Source organism: Bombina bombina, chromosome 1 (genome assembly GCF_027579735.1).
Source record: "Bombina bombina isolate aBomBom1 chromosome 1, aBomBom1.pri, whole genome shotgun sequence".
NCBI classification, from domain to species: Eukaryota; Metazoa; Chordata; class Amphibia; order Anura; family Bombinatoridae; genus Bombina; species Bombina bombina.
In genome coordinates, this window is record NC_069499.1 from 506,518,915 (window position 1) to 506,540,857 (window position 21,943).

The window sequence follows — 21,943 nt, forward strand, 5'->3', positions numbered from 1 at the left end:
ATTCACAGTTACTGTGAGTAGGAGGAGCAAGAATTCCAAGCAAGTGGAATTAGGTGACTTAACCATTTATAGGTTAGAAGACAGATGGTGACGATTGTTAAGTGCAAGGATTTAGAGCCCAAAGGATAAGAGGAGAACAGGGTGTGGAATATACATGACAATTATTTTGGGGGGCTTTTTTATTTTATTAGGGGGCTTAGAGTAGGTGTAAATAGCCTAATATTCTTGTAATCTTTTTTTTATTTTTTGTAATTTAGTTTAGTTTATTTAATTGTATGTAATTGTAGGTAATTTATTTAATTAATTTATTGATAGTGTAGTGTTAGGTTTAATTGTAACTTAGGTTAGGATTTATTTTACAGGTAATTTTGTAATTATTTTAACTAGGTAGCTATTAAATAGTTAATAACTATTTAATAGCTATTGTACCTAGTTAAAATAAATACAAAGTTGCCTGTAAAATAAATATAAATCCTAAAATAGCTATAATTATTTGTTATATTATAGCTATATTAGGGTTTATTTTACAGGTAAGTATTTAGTTTTAAATAGGAATACTTTAGTTAATAAGAGTTAATTTATTTCGTTAGATTAAAATTATATTTAATTTAGGGGGGTGTTAGGGTTAGACTTAGCTTTAGGGGTTAATACATTTATTAGAGTAGTGGCGAGGTCCAGTCGGCAGATTAGGGGTTAATACTTAAAGTTAGGTGGCGGCGACGTGGGGGGGGCAGATTAGGGGTTAATACTATTTATTATAGGGTTTGTGGCGGTTTAGGGGTTAATAACTTTATTATAGTAGCGGCGAGGTCCGGTCGGCAGATTAGGGGTTAATAATATAATGCAGGTGTCAGCGATAGCGGGAGCGGCAGATTAGGGGTTAATGAGTGTAAGATTAGGGGTGTTTAGACTCGGGGTTCATGTTAGGGTGTTAGGTGCAGACTTAGAAAGTGTTTCCCCATAGGAAACAATGGGCTGCGTTGGGAGCTTAACGCTGCTTTTTTGCAGGTGCTAGGTTTTTTTTCATCCAAAAATGCCCTATTGTTTCCTATGGGGGAATCGTGCATGAGCACGTTTTGCCAGCTTACCGCTACCGCAAGCAATGCTGGTAATGAGGGTTGAAGTGGCGGTACATTCGGCTCAACGCACCCTTTTTGGAGCCTAACGCAGCCCTTCAGACAACTCTAAATACTAGCATTGTCTTAAGGGTGCATTGGGAAAAAAAGCAGAGTTAGCTACGCGGGTCTTTACCGACAAAACTCTAAATCTAGGCGTAGGTGATTACTGTAGTAATAGTGATTACCTGGTTTTAATAAATGTGCATTCATTTGAGTAGAGGCTCACGGAAGCCCCTATGAGCAGATCAAAGAAATATAAATAAACACAAAGGCCCTGAATTATATGAGGATAACACCTTCTTGTTTATTTAGAGTTTAGAAAAAAAGCACACACAACATTGTTTGTAACCTTGATTTGTGAAATTTTAATAATTATTTTTCTTAATAAGGGGGCTCTAACACAAATAGAGAGTCTCTCTCTCTCTTCTCTTTCTCTTCTCTTTCTCTTCTCCTCTCTCTCTTCTCTCTCTCTTCTCTCTCCTCTTTCTCTCTCTTTCTCCTCTCTCTCTCTCTCTCTCTCCAGATTGTTAATAACATTATAGCTAAAATGGGAGCATGGCCTGAATCAATAATCAAAAGTGGACAAAGCAACAACGCGCACCCTAGAATAAAGCTGGTAACGGCGAAACATGTTTGGGTGAGGATTAATAGGAACTGCTGTTTTTTAACCAGCTATTGGAAAACGTAACTATTGTAATTGATATGAGCAGTATTTACTTGCATATCTGATATGTTCAAACTTATATAACAAGGGATTTAGGGAATCCATTGGGAAGTGCTATACTAAGCTGGTGAACAAGCAATCCGTCATTAAGAACGGGGGAAATTATTTTTTGCTTACATCTTCTTGCTAACCAACTTTGGGGTGTATAATTTAATAGACTGAAGATTGCTTTACATAACTAAAACTATACTATTAGTTAGCAAATTCTTAGGTATTGTAATATAGTAATAAATAGTATGTAAATAACAGCTGAAACTCTTATCAAACCTCCGTTACTTACATATGTAAAACTTATTGCAACATATCTTTTAATTTGATATAAATAATAAAAATATGTTACATATATATGTAACAATTCTGATAGTTAATTGAGTTGCAACATTTGGGTAACAGTATCGTATGCTATAATGTAATTAGCAATCTGATGTTAAACACACTTATTTAAAGTGAAAGTCAATTTTGATGAATTAGTGCCGGTTTTTAATAATCCTATTAAAAACAAGGGCACTTTAATTCAGCAAAATTGACATTTCACTCATTTTCTTCAAAAACTTACCTTTTAATCCTGGCAGCCGCTCCTGCACTTCCTCCGCCCGTTGTAAGCCGTCTTCGCAGGTCCAAAATGACAAATCCAGCTTCCTCCAATCACGGTGTTGCATCAGGCCAAGATTCCCCCAGGGGGGAACCCGTGATTGGAGGAAGCCGTCAAAAAATGTCAATTTTGATTAATTAAAGTGCCCTTGTTTTTAATAGTATTAATTCATCAAAATTAACCTTCACTTTAAAGTCAGAGTGTGCTTAAAGGGACAGTATACACTATTTTTCATATAACTGCATGTAATAGACACTACTATAAAGATTAAGATGCACAGATACTGATATAAAAATCCAGTATAAAATGGTTTAAAAACGTACTTAGAAGCTTTCAGTTTAGCTTTGTTGAAAAGGCAGTTGGAAAGCCCACTGCAAGTGGGAAATAAGACACTCCCCCCTCCCCCTTCTTTTGCATATGCAAAGACCCTTTACACAAACAGGAGCAAGCTGGAGAAGGTAGCTGACGGTATTCAAATAAAACTTTGGGGCTTGGTTAGGAGTCTGAAAATCAGAGGAATGTTATTTAAAAATAAGCAAAACTATACATTTATTAAAAAAAAAAACTTTATGGGCTTTATAAACAGATCATCTACAAAACATTTGTGCAAAGAAAAAAATGAGCGTATAATGTCCCTTTAATATGTATAGCTACTAGATGAACTATATATTATAAGATACTATCTTTGAAGTGTTAACAGATTACAAGCTATCACAGAACCATCTCTCTGTGTCTCTTTGATACAGCAGATATCATCCCACTTATATAGTGGCAATTGAATGAATATATAAGCAAATATCCTGTTGAATTGATAAGAAATATATTCCCTGTGACATTTGCTCCAACGAATGTGGTTCCCTTTAACAAGATTAAATGTAATAAAAACTCATATTTTCATACATACAAAGTTTTTCCAATGTGTGTTTTTAAGCCATATTTTTCATATTTTTAATATTTGTTCACAATAAAAGTTAAGTTTTATTTACATTTGTGTGCATGGGTTCTCACCCCCAAATAACTTAGTTGATTAGCTATATATGGCTCTTATAACAAGAGCCATATATGGTTCTATCAAACTCCTGAGTGCTATATAGTATAATCTTTTCAAGGGGGTTCTTTCTACCCTCTTCTTTCTGTATATTTGTTTTGTAATTTTCCTTATGGGCTTGTCAACCAGGCTGGTCTCTGTCTTTGAAAATATTGCTTAACATTGCATGCTCTATCTGAATCACTGAAGAAAAAATTTGGGTTCAGTGTCCCTTTAAGTTTGTTTGGATTATAGCTGTAAATCTTAAAATGATCAGGAAGTGGTTTAACCACATCCAGAGACTTTTTATGTAGTTCCTATTATAATTATGTGTAAGCTATTCTCAAATATTTACTGTTTCTATATCTACCTGTAAGTATATCTGCCTAGTTAAAATAGATATTTTCAACCTAAAAATCAGGAGCTAAAATATGGCCCTTAGGTGCATTTTATCTGCCCCTGCACTGTGTGAAATAGGACTATGATCTAGTAATAGCAATCTATCTCTTCTTGCAGCTAATGTGTATAGATGGAGAAGTAGAAGACTAATATTTATTATGTTATTTTTTTTAACAGATATTGGGCCAGATTATGATTGGAGCGCAAATTAACGCTCCCCCTTGAGCGTCAATTGCGCTAGAAGTAAGATTTTTACGCTCATTGGGTTTGCGCTCATATTACAAATTGACAGTAAACTATTTTCACTCTATGACTAACCCGACAAGCGCAAAAAGCAGAAGTTAGAATATTGCGTACTTGTTCACTTCTTCCCGTATAGAAGTCAATGGAGAGAAAAAAGTGGAGAAACTGCTGCTGCTTAACGTTTGGCTGCATGCTCGCTTACACTCAATTTTTTTATACAAAAGCAAGAGGTGTTAGTCCTAGAAAACAAGGGTTAGTCCTGAAAGTATTTCCCCTTTCTGCTTATGTAAATATCTACACTACACATCTCCTCAGAACATAATAATTACTTGCAGAATTCTATACATGATTTGCTGTAAATTTGCTTTATCTATATGTTTATTTGTCACCTGACTTTTGTAAATGCAGACTTGCTCTAGAAAGTTAATGGAAACATGATCCTATTTGGAATGTTTTTACTCAGAAATAAAGCTAAATAATTTACCAAGATTTGTGTGATCTAAGTATTATGTTCTTGTCTCCTGTTGCTTTATCATCATTGAGTGTATTCTAATCAATTAGAAGGCAGTATGAAAAATTATTCAAATGACTTATCTAATGAATTGGAATGGCTTAGAAACTAAGAATAAAAAAATTGTTTTGGGCTTTTTTTGCATTCAAATTGTCAGAGAATAATGAAATGGAGCATTTATTTAACTAGAATGTTTTTTTAAAGTTGACAATGTATAACTTGCAATCAGGATATTAACACACGGTCATATAAATATATATAAATATGTGTCCTTTTTATATCATAGATGTCAGTATGCATGTCTTTTTCCTTACTGCTTAGAATGTGACAGTTTATTATATCTTAAAGAAAAATAACCTATTATTTTATACAGAAAGTATTAGAAGCAGCTAGTTTGATTTTTAATGTAAATCTGCTGTTTTTAAATACAATCATAATGTAGCCAGCAATAAAATCTATATATTTATTTATGCAGAAGCCAAAGGAAAGCAAATCAAACCCTGGAAATAAAGGCCACGAGGTATGTTTACATTGTGTATTACATGCTTCAATTAAAGGTAATTAAATTCTCTTTAGTTTAGTTTTGCATGCACCAGATGTGTTATCTTATGACTAACATTTTTATGTTTACTGTCTTTATAGTATGAATTAAGGCCACATCTACTGGCTGGCTATTCATGCATTTTCCTGCATACTTTCAGTAAAGCATGGCTTCACTCATTTGGACGGCAAGTTCTGCCTCTTCAGTCATAAATGTCAATATTTAAATTTAAATTATAGTTTCATAAAAAGCCATAATTACATTTTATTTTATTTAATTGTTTATAACACAGCTCCATACCAGGAGCGTGTTGGATCAGCAGTACGCATATTTATGGAGAGTTAGGCAAATGCTAAATGTTCATTAAAGACTAAAATCCTGTGTATAAAATAAACAACCTCTCAGTGATTTGAGTGTCATTGTTCTGTCTGGCACTGATTGATTTTATGGTTACTATTGTGGACCAGTCATTACTTTCTGTTTTGTACTGGACCTTGGATTAGTGCAAACAGGAGATTTATTTACTGGATGGCCCAGAAACGGATAATTTTTAGACATAACTTGAACAGAAAGTGTGAATTATATAATACATTATGTGCTTTTTAAAAATGTATGTCTCAAGATTTATGTAAATGAGCAGAATGCAGCTAATAAAATTAATATGTGATTATTCACTTTAAAAACAAAAATAAAGTATGCGCATGCGTGTGCATATACACAGGCACACACAAATGACTTTTAAACTAACATTTTTTTTAATTAAATGCCTTAAATTTTGTTCTTTTACCGCAAGATGTAGGAGGCATTGCTAATGCACTACAGAAGTTGCACTATAAATATTAGTGAATAACCCACAAGACTACATTTAACAAAAATGTTATTTTCTCTCAAGGAATGTCACATAGTAACAGAAGAACTGCACACAATAAGCTTTACTTTAAATATTAGTGAATAACCCGCAAGACGACATTTAACAAAAATGTTATTTTCTCTCAAGGGATGTCACATAGTAACAGAAGAACTGCACACAATAAGCTTTGAAACACAAGTGTGCTTATATGGACTCACTATAGACTTGGAAGTAAGTAAATTGTTTACAATATTGTCCAATAACTTCATGCAAATACATATATGAAATGTATTATTGAAAATGAAAGATAAAATACTTTTATTATAAAATATGTATTATTAACTTGAATAGGAAATAGCTTCTGAATTATGTATGGTTAATTGATTAAAACAATTTTTTTTTAGTAAAAGAAAATTTGCCATATACGTACCTATTAGCTGATGGAGACAACTATGAATACTGTAGTGATTGATAGAGACAAGCCTTTTCAAAACCTGAAAAGGAGGTTTATTCAACCTTAAAAGGCAAACTCTAGTAACACAGTAAAAATGTTATCAAGAACAGGTGTATTTGTCCAGAATTTAAAGAAAAAGCATGGTGATAGTTATTACAGAAGGATTGTACTATTAAACACAAAACATACGTAAAACAAATCATTTTATTATTATTATTATTATTTAGTAATATAAGTTCCTTATAATTGTTCATCAAATCAAAAAAATTGAAATACATCCAGCAGCATACACCTTGAAAAAGCTGGAGGACATATGACGAAACGTTAGTTGGATATTTCTTTTTAAGTAATGAAAGACTGATTCACTTAAAGCAAAAGAGAGCAAGAATACAGCCTAGTAACCATCTTGATAGGGTACTATTTATAGCCTTGTTTGCTAACTTATACAGCTTAATGGTGGGACTATCTTGTTTACAGTGTATATTGTCTTTATGTCCTATATATTTTAATAAACCTTTTAAATATACATCTTGAAGCAGTGTTCCTGTTATTACTGGAGCACCCGAGGGGCTTTAAAACGGTCTGGAAATTTAGAGCTGAGTTATAATCTCTGTAATTTTTGTAAACTGTGAATAAGATTCCATGAATTATCATGTTTTCCTGACAGTACTCACTATTGTGTGTGTCTTTTCCTTTTGAGATACAGTGCTGGAGGAATTACCCCATTGTCCTTAAAGGGACAGACCACTCTTTTATGCAAACAATCCACATATCCTTTTTTGGAAAATCACAAAATATATTCACTTATATTGTTTCACATATTGTTTCAGCACACATATAGGTTAAGGTTTCACTGTCAAGAATTGAAAGTCAAACATTTGGGCTGAAGACGTGAATGTGTTCTGAATAGCTGTTCTTATCTTGTTTTTTTTTTTGTAACAGACCAATTCTCTGCCTGTTGTGATGATCTCCAATGTCAGTCAGTTACCGAGCGCCTGGGCTTCTATAATTTGGTGCAACCTTTTTACAACCGAACCTCACGTACGGACAGCGACTCAGTTTACTAACGTAAGAATTTTCTTCCTCTGGATTTTATAACATAAATGTGTTTGTTTAGAGCATTTAGCAAAGTTCTTCTTCGAAGTTTCAGGTCACTCAGTCACCAATTTATTTTTGGCTTACTTTTTACATTGACACAAAAAAACCACAGTGCATTCTAAGCCTTGCTTCCTCATTTGTGCATTTAACAGCTCAGTTTCTCAGCTAGCCACTTCCCTTTAGCCATATTCACAAAACTTTAGTTCCTGAGAGACGTAGTAAAATGTAAAAGCCTATACAGTGCCTTATGCAGAAGTAGAACTTAATTGTCTTCCTGTTTGATTTCAGGAAGATCAGTCTTTTGAACTAAATTAATCTTAAAGGGGCATAATCAGGATTGGATTTGTGATTAGGAAAATTTTACTCAGAGACCTATAGGCATTGTCATACACAAGAGCTCAAGCCTTGCTGTTTGAGTTCTAAACTTTACGTATTTCATTTACACATTTTGGTTCAGATTACGACTCACGAGCCAACAGTTGCTCAAGTGATTTTGAGTTTATTGTGGCTGTTTACACGCGTTGGAAGTAGTGCGCATATTACATGTTGAAAGTAAACATGTTCACTGGAGTGAAATTTAATTTAACACAAACTCAGAGCTCTGTTAGGCTCGAATAAAAATTCATATTTAATACAGAGTTTAACTGTGTTTGTACTGTAAATATTTCCTATTCCAGTGTTCTTCACATAGGGAAACATGTTCTAAATATTTTTAAATAGATATTCCTATATATATATATATATATATATATATATATATATAGTTTTACTAGGGATAGGGTGCACACAGATATTGTAAGGGTATGGCGTATTGTGCTGGCAATCCTAAATGTATATAACCAAATCAGTTAGAAAAGAGCTCTAACAAATCTAAAAGAGCTAAAGCGGATAACTGGCCGCACCAAAAACAACCCTACAGTATACTTGGAAATGACATCCTAAACAGGTTTGCTGAACATATACATTTTAATAAAAACATAGCCAAAAAGGTACATGCTGAGAAAAATGGCAATGATCAAATTACAAAATACAAGTTACAGGTGTAGTGCACTACTGATATCTGTTGGCTAGCATATGCGAGGTTAATGTCGACTCATGAGAAAGTCCATCCCTAATACCGGGCACTTGAGTGTTAAGAACACGCTCCGGTTATAGTTTAAACAGAATACCGTCCTTGATATCTCATTGGTATATGTTTGATCCAGTACCGGATTTGAGACAATAATATGAGAGTCAAAGAGTGGTAATTTCACTGTTGAAAACTTAATCCCATGTGCATGTGACACACCAAACTTCAAAATTTCAGAGTGCAAGACTTATTACTGCATGGCTTACCTTCGCTGTTGAATACCCACTGCTTACAGCCAAAAGAGCACCCAGCATCAAAGATAAATTAGTCCATAGTGAGTTCCAAAGAAAGACCCCAAAAAATTGGCTAACACAGGCACAAACTAGGAAGGGTTGCGAACCTTGTGGCAGATGTGTGTACTGCAAGTACATTGTTAAAGCCTCAATTTTTTGCACTGAATATTCAGAAAGGTCTTACCACATAAATGAAAGAATAGTCTGCAACACCACAAATGTAATTTATATGTTACACTGTTCGTGTCCCAAATTTTACATTGGGAAAACGACACGAGAATTAAAAGAAAGGGTGAGGGAACACAGAGATAGCATCAAGGACAAGGAGTCGGACAGTCCAGTTGCCAGACATTTCCAAAAAATGCATAATTCTGATTTTTCTCTCCTTAGAGTACTGGGTATTGAGCATATCAGGCCAAGGAGGAGAGGAGGCAATATTGACCAACTATTGCTCCAGCATGAGTCACGCTGGATGTACAGACTTAACACCCTCTCTCCCCTTGGTTTGAATGAAAAAATTGAATTTTCTTGTTTTCTGTAAATATTCCTTATTACACAATACACTGCTAAAATATATGTGTGCTTAGAAGTGAGCATCTTGATATGTTCACATAAGTGTCTTCAAGTGTAATAGTGAAGCTATAAGCTTAATGCTGTATATCATTATGTATCAATTAATTTCCAAAAATTTGGAAATTGTAATATGCTATATTGTATAGTTTAGTTGTATATTAAATGTATCCAGGTATTTAATTGTAGCCATTGAAATTTACATGCATTATACATTCCCCTTTAAAATCCATGAAGGGGTTGTAACTTTGTATCTGCACCAGTGTTATAAAGTTTGTTGTGGTGTCTAATCAGACACATCTGATGAAGCCCTGAGTTCAGCCCGGAAAGGGGAGGGGCGAAACGCGTAATGTTTTGAACAAGACACAGTGTGGAGGACGCCAGCATGGTGGATTTGCTGTGAATCTAGCGATATCAAGTTCGAATATCTGAGCAAGTGAAGAGCTGCATAGGCGGAATACACCGCTGTAAGTCACACCACGGATGAGATCCTGTCAGGTAATACCATAGAGTGTGTGAAGAGAGCGAAGGTAAGCCATGCAGTAATAAGTCTTGCACTCTGAAATTTTGAAGTTTGGTGTGTCACATGCACATGGGATTAAGTTTTCAACAGTGAAATTACCACTCTTTGACTCTCATATTATTGTCTCAAATCCGGTACCGGATCAAACATATACCAATGAGATATCAAGGACGGTATTCTGTTTAAACTATAACCGGAGCGTGTTCTTAACACTCAAGTGCCCGGTATTAGGGATGGACTTTCTCATGAGTCGACATTAACCTCGCATATGCTAGCCAACAGATATCAGTAGTGCACTACACCTGTAACTTGTATTTTGTAATTTGATCATTGCCATTTTTCTCAGCATGTACCTTTTTGGCTATGTTTTTATTAAAATGTATATGTTCAGCAAACCTGTTTAGGATGTCATTTCCAAGTATACTGTAGGGTTGTTTTTGGTGCGGCCAGTTATCCGCTTTAGCTCTTTTAGATTTGTTAGAGCTCTTTTCTAACTGATTTGGTTATATATATATATATATATATATATATATATATATGTAGCTATACCTATAATCATCTATATATATTTGTATAGATGTATATTTTAACAAGAAATCATCCGATATATATAGAAATATGTATTTATGAATAAATAAAACATATTTTGCTATTCGAAGAACATTGAAATGAGAAATATTCATATTTCATGTCAGGTTAGTGCACTTAAGAAAATGCGTTCGGGTGTGCATGACTTGTTGGCTGTTAGGATTTCTTTCCCTTTTCCCACTCCATTGAAGTTTACGGAAGAATACATTAAATTGGTCGTGATATTGTAACCGGCTTTTTGCATGTGCCCCGTTAGCATGTGAGTGAAAACCTTTTACTTTCAACTTGTATTACATGCAGTATCCAATGACAGCAAAAAAAAAAAAAAGAAGTGGAGTGCAGTTAGCGCTCGAGCAGGAACGATAATTAGCGCGCCACTCATAATCTAACCCTTTCTGTGCTGTAAATGTGACAACAAGCAAATCAGGGGCTGCTTTAGAGTCTTCTTAAGTGCTAATACACCCGTGGGTTTAAGTAGAAAGAAAATGCTTGTGCAAGTTCTGACTATGTGTCAAGATATATACATCAACTTCTCAGCATAATTAGTAACTTTAAATGCATGATTATATAAAACTGTTAATTATATGTTTTTTCTTTCAACTTAAAGGTTAAATATTATGTCTTTGTAAAGTTAATTTCTCTTATAAAATAAATTACATTATCTTTTGCTTTGTACCAATTATTTTAAGCAGCCATTTTTACTTAAATTTTGGTTTTCCTATAGGATCTAGCTTTCTTTGCTAACCCACCAAATGCTAACCTAAATCAGCTTTTGGAAGTGCTAAGCTGGCAGTTTTCATCTTATGTTGGTCGAGGGCTGAATTCCGAACAACTTAATATGTTGGGAGAAAAGCTTTCAGGTAAGACTATTTCATTATATCAATAATATGTGAACTTGATGTAATCAAAATGACATTGTAAATATTAAAGGGCAACTGTAGTCAAATATACTCTCGTGTTGTAACAATAGTATACTGTTAAATAAATCTTTTTTCAATGTACATCCTATTTGAAATCTTATTCGTTTTCAATATATAACTTTTTTAATTTTAATTGTTTTCCAAACCCACTGATTTATAGTCCGTAGCTGTATTCCAATCCTGGAGGACAACTCCAGTTGGAAGATGGCGACTACCGGGCGCAATGCGCATGCGCGATTTCACGCAACGTCATCGGATAGATTGAAATTTAATGTGCGCATGCGTTATTTTCTGTCTGTTGTCAGCGATGTCGGCTTCTGTGCCAATATGCGCATGCGAGACTAATAGAAAACAATTGCGCATGCGATGAGTGACGAAAATGTATTTAAATTACATGCTAATACTGGCCATACGATTGGCAAGTATGTTATTGCTTAGACGGCCCACATTTGAGGGCTGGATAACGACGTCATTGACAGAAAGTAAAAGTTTATTTTTATGCTAAAGGGAGCTTCGTTTTTCAACATGAAAAGGTACCTTTTATTTATATTAACATTGCAATGTTTAATGTTGAGTGCGTTTTGCTTAAGGTCAGCAAAAGTTAGTATTCCTTTAACTGAAAAAATGGTTATACTATTTGGTAATTACAAGTCCATGGTGAAACACAGTTTCCGGAGAATGTTTAGCCAACATCTCTTAAGCACACCCTATAATTTCAATGGAAAGACGCAAAAAATATGCCAAAAGACAAAGGATTAAAGGAAGAAGAAGAAACAACAAAACAAAGAAAAAAAACCAACATAGTATAATCTGATAAATGATATGAATCAGAAATAAGTGTGAGTTGTTATGCTCACCTGGCTAAACCTCAACAGTATGAGGTATAATAAAAGCCTATAAGGGAAAATGTTCCCAATGTTTAACTACGAATCTACGCTTCCTTGAGAGCTGAAAAGTTCTGTAAGCTGCACATCCCTTATAGGCTTTTACTATACCTTATACTGTTGAGGTTTAGCCAGGTGAGCATAACAACTCACACTTATTTCTGCTACATATCATTTATCAGATTACACTATGTTGTTTTTTTTCTTTTTTTGTTGTTGTTTTTTCTTCTTTCCTTTAATCCTTTGTCTTTTGGCATAATATTTTGAGAGCGCTGACTGATTTTCTCACAAGCATTGTTTTGTATAGACTTCCTTTATTGTAGTGACCTTAAAGGTTGTCTTTTTTCTGATAGCAGCATTTGAGTATCACTTTTGTCATGGCTTTTACATCTTAGGGGTACCTTAGCACTGACACACATCTTGCTGTTTTACATAAATATATATGTATATATTCATATACATATATATTTTTATTTTGCTGCCCAACACTGCCTGACTTGCACCCCTGTGCTGCGCTAGGTGCTTTGTTGTGTCTGACGGCATGAGAATGAGGATCCCATTAGAGCATATGGAAGCGCTCTCATGAGAGCAAGACTTCCAGTCAATGCATTGAGTCTAACTTGTAATGCTAGCACATATTTATGTGCGCTGGTATTACTGAGTGGAACACAAATATAGGGCTCATAAAAACCCAATATTGCGCTTCACTCGTAATCCAGGCCTTCATTGGGTAAAAAACAGGGTCTATCGCTTTAATGTTGGTACTATAGCTTATATATGGTGGTTTGGTCTGTTGCTTGAAAATGTCTGGTGTAATTTTATCAGGGAAATTGAACTTCTATTGTACTTCACTCTTTAACTGGGTCACAGTTTTTTTTTTAATTAACCGACTGGTATAACAGGTAGCCTTATATCTGCTCTTCTCAAAATTCTAAACTATTGGATACAAACACATATACTGCCAATTGGGGAATGGAGTATTCAGGTTTCAACTACTCTTTCCTTAGAACTTTACCACAATATGCTCTATAATAAAATTGAAGATTACCATTCTATTGAATTTATATGGAAAGAATATGTACAAGGTTTAAAAGATTGAGCAGAGGTAATTTTGGTGTAATACACTGCTAATAGGCTGTTAATTTTTAGTGCTACCTACATGTTATATAGGTAAAAAGGAAAGGTTTGGGTCTGGTAGGTCCATTGGAGAAATCAAGGTCACCAATATATTTTGGTTATCCTTTACTATGCCATGCAATAGCCTGAGGCTATTCCCTTACATAAAGTTGCTGCTAAGAATATAGCTAAAAAGTTGGTACAAGTGTTTTCATGGGTGAGAATTCCAAAATATATACTTACTGACCAAGGGACACCTTTTGTCTCATGCCTTGTTAATGAATTATCTCAATTGCCTAAAATACAGGGTTTAAAAAATTTGGTATATAACCCCCAGACAGATGGGTTGTTAGAAAGATTTAACCACATCCTTATGTCCATGTTAAGGAAGGTTGTTAGCAGGGATGGTAAGGATTGGGACATACTTCTTCCCTGTTTGTTGTTTGCAGTCCCCAAAGTTCAACAGTTTTCACCCCATTTGAACTTTGTATGGCAAGCATCCTAGGGGTATGTTAGAAATGCTAAAAGAGACTTGGGAAGAACAAGGGGTCCCAGGAAATAATGTGCTACAGCACATAGAGCAGTACAGGAATGCATGGCTCATGTTGTTCCCGTTGTTCGCCAGCATATGGAGAAAGCACAGGGTACTCAAAAACTGAACTATGATCAAAGTGCTACACAGAGACAGTTTCAGGCATGTGACGAGTAATGGTTTTAGTCCCAACAGCCGAGAGTAAGCTTCAGGCTCATTGGCATTGGTCCCCATGAAATTATAGCAATATTAAACCCTGTGAATTACAAAAATAGACAGCATGAATCGTCTGAAATCATGGAGAGACAGAGAGGCTTTTATAGCTATAATAAAAAACACAAGAGTTGACTCCATGCAATTAGAACCTTCAGTAGCAATTTCCTCAGAGCTCACATCTGAACAAGCAGAGGAAGCTTAAGAAATGGTAGAAATGAATGGGGATGTCTTATCACCTATGCCAAGTGGAACTAGTGAAAACACCCATATAGAATACCTGAAGCTAAAAGGGAAACTGTAAAGGTAGAAATTTAAAAAAGGCTGGAGCTTGGGGTGATTGAGGAATCTCACAGTAACTGGTCTAGCCCAATTGTTTTAAGAAAATTAATTGAGATATCAAAGTTTGATGCCTACCCTATGCCATGTGCAGATGAGCTTGTAGAAAGACTAGCCAAGGCCAGATTTCTCACTACTTTGAACCTCACTAAAGGTTATTGGTAGGTAACATTATCTAAGCGCTCTAGAGAGAAAACCTCCTTTGCTATTTCAGATGGCTTGTTTCACTACAAGGTGATGCCTTTTGGCCTACATGGAGAACCAGCTACATTCCAAAGGTTGTTGGAAAAGTTACTTAGACCTCATGCACAATATGCTGCTGCATATTTGGATGACATCATTATTCACAGTCCAGATTGGGATTCTCATCTACAAAAAGTAGAGGCTGTAATAAAAACCTTTAGAAAGGCTGAGTTATCATCCAATCCATCGAATTGTACCATTGGCTACACTGAGGCTAAATACTTAGGGTATATTGTTGGTAGGGGAGTTCTAAAACCTCAAGTAGTCGAGATAGGGGCATTACAAGAGATGGCATAGGCAACTCCGGAAAAAACTGGTTAGGACTTTGCAACAAGGGCTACTCCCCTCAGTGATCTTACTAAAGAAAAAAGTCCTGATACAGTGAGAAGGAACAACAAGGCACAGGAATCTTTTGTAGATCTCCATTCCCCACTTTGTCAATAACCTGTCCTCATGGTTCCTGATTTTAACACTATATTCTTTTTGCAAATGAATGCCTTAGAGATTGGTTTGGGGGCTGTACTGTAACAATACTCAGACAAGGTGGAACATCCAGATCTGTATCTAAGAAGGAAACGTTTACCACAAGAGCAGCGCTATTCCACAATATAAAAGGAATGTTTAGCAATCAAGTGGGCTACAGAAACTCTCAGTTACTATTTAACGGGCAGGTTCTTCACCCTGGTCCATGGACCATGCCCAGTTGAAGTTGATGCACAACATTAGAGATAGGAATTCAAGGATCACAGGGGGGTGTTTGTCTCTTCAGCCCTTTTAGTTTTGTGGTGAAACACCGGCTGGTCTTTTACATAGTAATGCTGATGCATTATCTAAAGTGCACGTGCTTAAAGCTATAGCATTTTCACCCGACAGTTTTCTGCTGGGGAGGGTGAAAGAAGGTGTGTGCATTAGAATGTGGTTAAAGAGAGCAATTTTTCCCTGCTACTTAAGAGTTAAACCTGTTGGGTCATTTTTACAGCTGCTCCCTTTTAAGTTAGCTCAGGCCTTTATAAGAAGCTCTCTGGGAATAGTATGTGTCTCAGGGAGCAGGCTGTTTCCAGAGTGAAAGAGAGGCTGGAGACCTGTTAGCATGGCTGACTGCCTGTAAAGAGACACACTGGGGTGAGAAACTTGTTTTGATTTGTATTTTGTGAAGTACTGAACTGTGCTCAGGTTAGCTGGCCATTTTAACATTTGAACTTCAATCCTATTGGCTGATTGCATCAGCCAATAGGATTTTTTCTACCTTAATTCCGATTGGCTGATAGAATTCTATCAGCCAATTGGAATTCAAGGGACTCCATCTTAGATGACGTCATTTAAAGGAACCTTCATTCTTCAGTTGGACGTCATTTGAAGAGGATGCTCTGCGTCGGATGTCTTGAAGATGGAGCCGTTTATTTTATGGGTAAGTATTTATTTTTAAATAGGAGTAATTTAGTTAATTTTAGTTATTTTATTTAAATTTATTTAAATTATATTTAAGTTAGGGGGTGTTAGGGATAGGGTTAGACTTAGATTTAGGGGTTAATACATTTAATATAGTTGCGGCAACGTTGGGGGCGGCAGATTAGGGGTTAATAAATGTAGGTAGGTGTCGGCGATGTTAGGGACGGCAGATTAGGAGTTAATAAAATTTAACTAGTGTTTGCGATGCGGGAGTGCGGCGGTTTAGGGGTTAATATATTTTTTATAGTGGCGGCGATGTCCGGTTCAGCAGATTAGGGGTTAAAAAATGTATTTTAGTGTTTGAGATGTGGGGGGGGCCTCGGTTTAGGGGTTAATAGGTAGTTTATGGGTGTTAGTGTACTTTTTAGCACTTTAGTTAAGAGTTTTATGCTACGGTGTTAGCCCATAAAACTCTTAACTACTGACTTTTAGATGCAGTATCAGTCTTGACAGGAGAGGCTGTACTACTCACTTTTTGGAAGACTTGTAATACCAGTGTTAGGCAAATCCCATTGAAAATATAGGATACGCAATTGACATAAGTGGATTTGCGGTATTTCCGAGTCTGGAAAAAAAAGTGAGCGGTGAGCCTGTCATTTCAAGACTCGTGATACCAGCGGGTGCTAAAAAGCAGCGTTGGGACCTCTCAACGCTGCTTTTTTAAGGCTAACGCAAGACTCGTAATCTAGCCGTAAGTTTGAAAACACAGTTACCACGACCATTGCTACTGTTCTTCAAGTGACCTTACCACACACACACATAAATACATATATATATATATATATATATATATATATATATATAAATAAACCCCAATGAAGGATAAGCACAGTCTTACGGTCGTAGCTGCCAGGGTGCACCTTATACACACATAGAGGCTCCCATCATAGAAAAGGCGTTGCTGGTCTTTTTGAAAAAATATACTAGTTTATTGTAAATCCTTAGTAGAAAAACATAACGTTTCGGTGTGTCCACACACCTTTGTCAAATGTCACAACAGAATCAAGAAAAAACGTGTCACCAAAGAAACGCCGGCGTATACATATATCAATGTGATTTGTGATATATTATGACTTTTGCTGAAAAACTATAGTCAAAATCTGAGGCCAAATAATTATTAACCATATATATATTTTTAAGGTTAGTAGATTATCTAGAAATATTTGAACTATAATGTTGTTGTATATATTTATCGTAGAATATAAATCTATCTTTGGAAATGTTGTATATATTTATTGTAGGATATAAATCTATCTTTGGAAATATTATCACTCTAGTTAAATTAGCATGAATAGTAACAATTGTGGCAACATAGTATTTGATTATGGATACAAATTATACACCTGGCAATCAAAAAGAAGTAAAAAGGAGGAGTTTTCAGGCAGACTTAAGGATACACAGATCTGCAACTAATTACAAACTCAGCCGGAAGAAGCCCAATGCTGCTTAGAATGCCGGGGGAGTAACAGCTGATCTCTACTGAGCACACGCTGAAGTCCAGTTTATACTGTGGAGACGAAAGGAGCCAAACTACAGTGTCCTGCAAACAAGTAAGGCGTGGGATTCACCACTAAGAGCCTTGCACATTCAGGATACTTTTTGAGACAGAAGGAATTCACAGGACAGGTAATAATGTTTTAATAACAGAAGCGGAGTTGTATTTACAATGATACCTGGAAACAACTGACCGCCGCAGTTGCTGCTGTGTAAGTAGCGATATTACAGAACACTGTTCAATTACCTGTCTTGCAACATTTGATCCTAAGTCGATCTTAGGTTAACTGTGAACGCTGTGATTACTGCTGTTGTGGAAATTGTGATTAATAACAACGGAACTGTTCACATTACCTGTCTCTTTAAATAGACTTTCACTGTTTGCAGGATGTTTCAGATTGATGGAGACCTATATATGGGACGGAGCTGTCTCAAAAAGTAAACCAGGATTCATCTCTTATATATACCCTGGAATAGAGGCCTCTATATAGGGTTCCTTAATACGATTCACAGATTTATATGGGACTTTCAGTTAATTTAATTTTGTTGCCCCAACAATTTTGAATATGTATACTATGTTTTGTTGCTTATGATTCTGATTTCTGATAAAAGTGATTTATAACTTGGCCTGCTATTTGCCTGTGTTTTCTATAGGTTAATACTAATCCATTTAACTTTATTTACCTCATGTATCCCTATGTGCTGGATTAAGAGTTACTATCTTTCCCTTTTAGCTCTATATTCAAATATTTAACTCTCCGTGCACAGGTGGAAGGGGATTAATTCTGGGGGGTACCCCACTAATCCTTTCATTTTTGGGAAGTAATTATATATAAATGGAGTGCTGATGCATTATATATTATATATATATATATATACAGTATACAGGGAGTGCAGAATTATTAGGCAAGTTGTATTTTTGAGGATTAATTTTATTATTGAACAACAACCATGTTCTCAATGAACCCAAAAAACTCATTAATATCAAAGCTGAATAGTTTTGGAAGTAGTTTTTAGTTTGTTTTTAGTTATAGCTATTTTAGGGGGATATCTGTGTGTGCAGGTTACTATTACTGTGCATAATTATTAGGCAACTTAACAAAAAACAAATATATACCCATTTCAATTATTTATTTTTACCAGTGAAACCAATATAACATCTCAACATTCACAAATATACATTTCTGACATTCAAAAACAAAACAAAAACAAATCAGTGACCAATATAGCCACCTTTCTTTGCAAGGACACTCAAAAGCCTGCCATCCATGGATTCTGTCAGTGTTTTGAGCTGTTCACCATCAACATTGCGTGCAGCAGCAACCACAGCCTCCCAGACACTGTTCAGAGAGGTGTACTGTTTTCCCTCCTTGTAAATCTCACATTTGATGATGGACCACAGGTTCTCAATGGGGTTCAGATCAGGTGAACAAGGAGGCCATGTCATTAGATTTTCTTCTTTTATACCCTTTCTTGCCAGCCACGCTGTGGAGTACTTGGACGCGTGTGATGGAGCATTGTCCTGCATGAAAATCATGTTTTTCTTGAAGGATGCAGACTTCTTCCTTACCACTGCTTGAAGAAGGTGTCTTCCAGAAACTGGCAGTAGGACTGGGAGTTGAGCTTGACTCCATCCTCAACCCGAAAAGGCCCCACAAGCTCATCTTTGATGATACCAGCCCAATCCAGTACTCCACCTCCACCTTGCTGGCGTCTGAGTCAGAATGGAGCTCTCTGCCCTTTACCAATCCAGCCACGGGCCCATCCATCTGGGCCATCAAGACTCACTCTCATTTCATCAGTCCATAAAACCTTAGAAAAATCAGTCTTGAGATATTTCTTGGCCCAGTCTTGACGTTTCAGCTTGTGTGTCTTGTTCAGTGGTGGTCGTCTTTCAGCCTTTCTTACCTTGGCCATGTCTCTGAGTATTGCACACCTTGTGCTTTTGGGCACTCCAGTGATGTTGCAGCTCTGAAATATGGCCAAACTGGTGGCAAGTGGCATCTTGGCAGCTGCACGCTTGACTTTTCTCAGTTCATGGGCAGTTATTTTGCGCCTTGGTTTTTCCACACGCTTCTTGCGACCCTTTTGACTATTTTAAATGAAACGCTTGATTGTTCGATGATCACGCTTCAGAAGCTTTGCAATTTTAAGAGTGCTGCATCCCTCTGCAAGATATCTCACTATTTTTGACTTTTCTGAGCCTGTCAAGTCCTTCTTTTGACCCATTTTGCCAAAGGAAAGGAAGTTGCCTAATAATTATGCACACCTGATATAGGGTGTTGATGTCATTAGACCACACCCCTTCTCATTACAGAGATGCACATCACCTAATATGCTTAATTGGTAGTAGGCTTTCGAGCCTATACAGCTTGGAGTAAGACAACATGCATAAAGAGGATGATGTGGTCAAAATACTCATTTGCCTAATAATTCTGCACTCCCTGTATAACCATAGAAGCGCCATCCGTGCAGCTATCAAGAACAAAGAGTAGAACAACCTGTGGCATGCCACTTCCTACAGAACAATCACAATGTATTAGAGTTGAGATATACACTAATTGATTATGTCCCTCTGTTAACAAAAGAAGGGGACCGGAATAAGATACTTATACACCGCCGCAACTAAATAAAGTTATTACCCCCTAAACCACCGCTCCCTGACCCCGCCGCAGTTATAATATATGTATTAACCCCTAAACCGCCGCTACCTGACCCCGCCGCAACTATAATATATGTATTAACCCCTAAACCTAAGTCTAACCCTAACCCTAACACCCCCCAACTTAAATATTAATTAAATAAATCTAAATAATATTTCTATTATTAACTAAATTAATCCTATTTAAACTAAATACTTACCTTGAAAATAAACCCTTATATAGCTACAATATAAAGAATAATTATATTGTAGCTATCTTAGGATTTATTTTTATTTTACAGGCAACTTTCAATTTATTTTAACTAGGTACAATAGCTATTAAAGTTATTAACTATTTAATAGCTACCTAATTAAAATAAAGAGAAATTTACCTGTAAAATTAAAACTAACCTAAGTTACAATTACACCTAACACTACACTATACTTTAATAAATTATTAATAAATACTTACCTGTAAAATAAACCCTAAGATAGCTACAATGTAATTAATAATTACATTGTAGCTATTTTAGGATTTATATTTATTTTACAGGTAACTTTGTATTTATTTTAGCTAGTTAGAATAGTTATTAAATAGTTAACTACCTAGCTAAAAGAAATACAAAATTACCTGTAAAATAAATCCTAACCTAAGTTACAATTAAACCTAACACTACACTATCATTACATTAATTAAATAAATTAAATACAAATAACTACAATTAAATACAATTACATAAACTAACTAAAGTACAAAAAATAAAAAAAGCTGAGTTACAAAAAATAAAAAAAATAAGTTACAAACATTTAAAAAATATTACAACAATTTTAAGCTAATTACACCTAATCTAAGCCCCCTAATAAAATAACAAAGCCCCCCAAAATAAAAAATTCCCTACCCTATTCTAAATTCAAAAAGTTCAAAGCTCTTTTACCTTACCAGCCCTTAAAAGGGCCTTTTGCGGGGCATGCCCCAAAGAATTCAGCTCTTTTGCCTGTAAAAGAAAAATACAACCCCCCCCCATTCATCTTCCAAGCGGCGCTGAAGAAGTCTTCCATCCGGGCGATGTCATCTTCCAAGCGGGGTCTTCAATCTTCTTTCTTCAGGATCCATCTTCATCCCGCCGACGCGGAACATCCTTCTTCCCCGACGGACTAACGACGAATGAAGGCTCATTTAAGGGACGTCATCCAAGATGGCGTCCCTTCAATTCCGATTGGCTGATAGGATTCTATCAGCCAATCGAAATTAAGGTAGGAAAAATCTGATTGGCTCATTGAATCAGCCAATCAGATTGAAGTTCAATCCGATTGGCTGATCCAATCAGCCAATCAGATTGAGCTCGCATTCTATTGGCTGTTCCGATCAGCCAATAGAATGCGAGCTCAATCTGATTGGCTGATTCAATCAGCCAATCAGATTTTTCCTACCTTAATTCCGATTGGCTGATAGAATCCTATCAGCCAATCGGAATTGAAGGGACGCCATCTTGGATGACGTCCCTTAAAGGA

General features: G+C 35.8%; 1 protein-coding gene across 1 annotated transcript in view; it reads left to right on the forward strand.

Moving 5' to 3' along the window:
* The window catches only part of LOC128659185 (signal transducer and activator of transcription 4-like), a 423,738-nt gene that overhangs the window by 313,254 nt on the left and 88,541 nt on the right, over nt 1–21,943 (forward strand). The window contains 4 exon segments of the mRNA XM_053712871.1: nt 5,090–5,134; nt 6,153–6,236; nt 7,402–7,500; nt 11,325–11,460. Coding sequence (XP_053568846.1) covers nt 5,090–5,134; nt 6,153–6,236; nt 7,402–7,500; nt 11,325–11,460 — 364 coding nt within the window.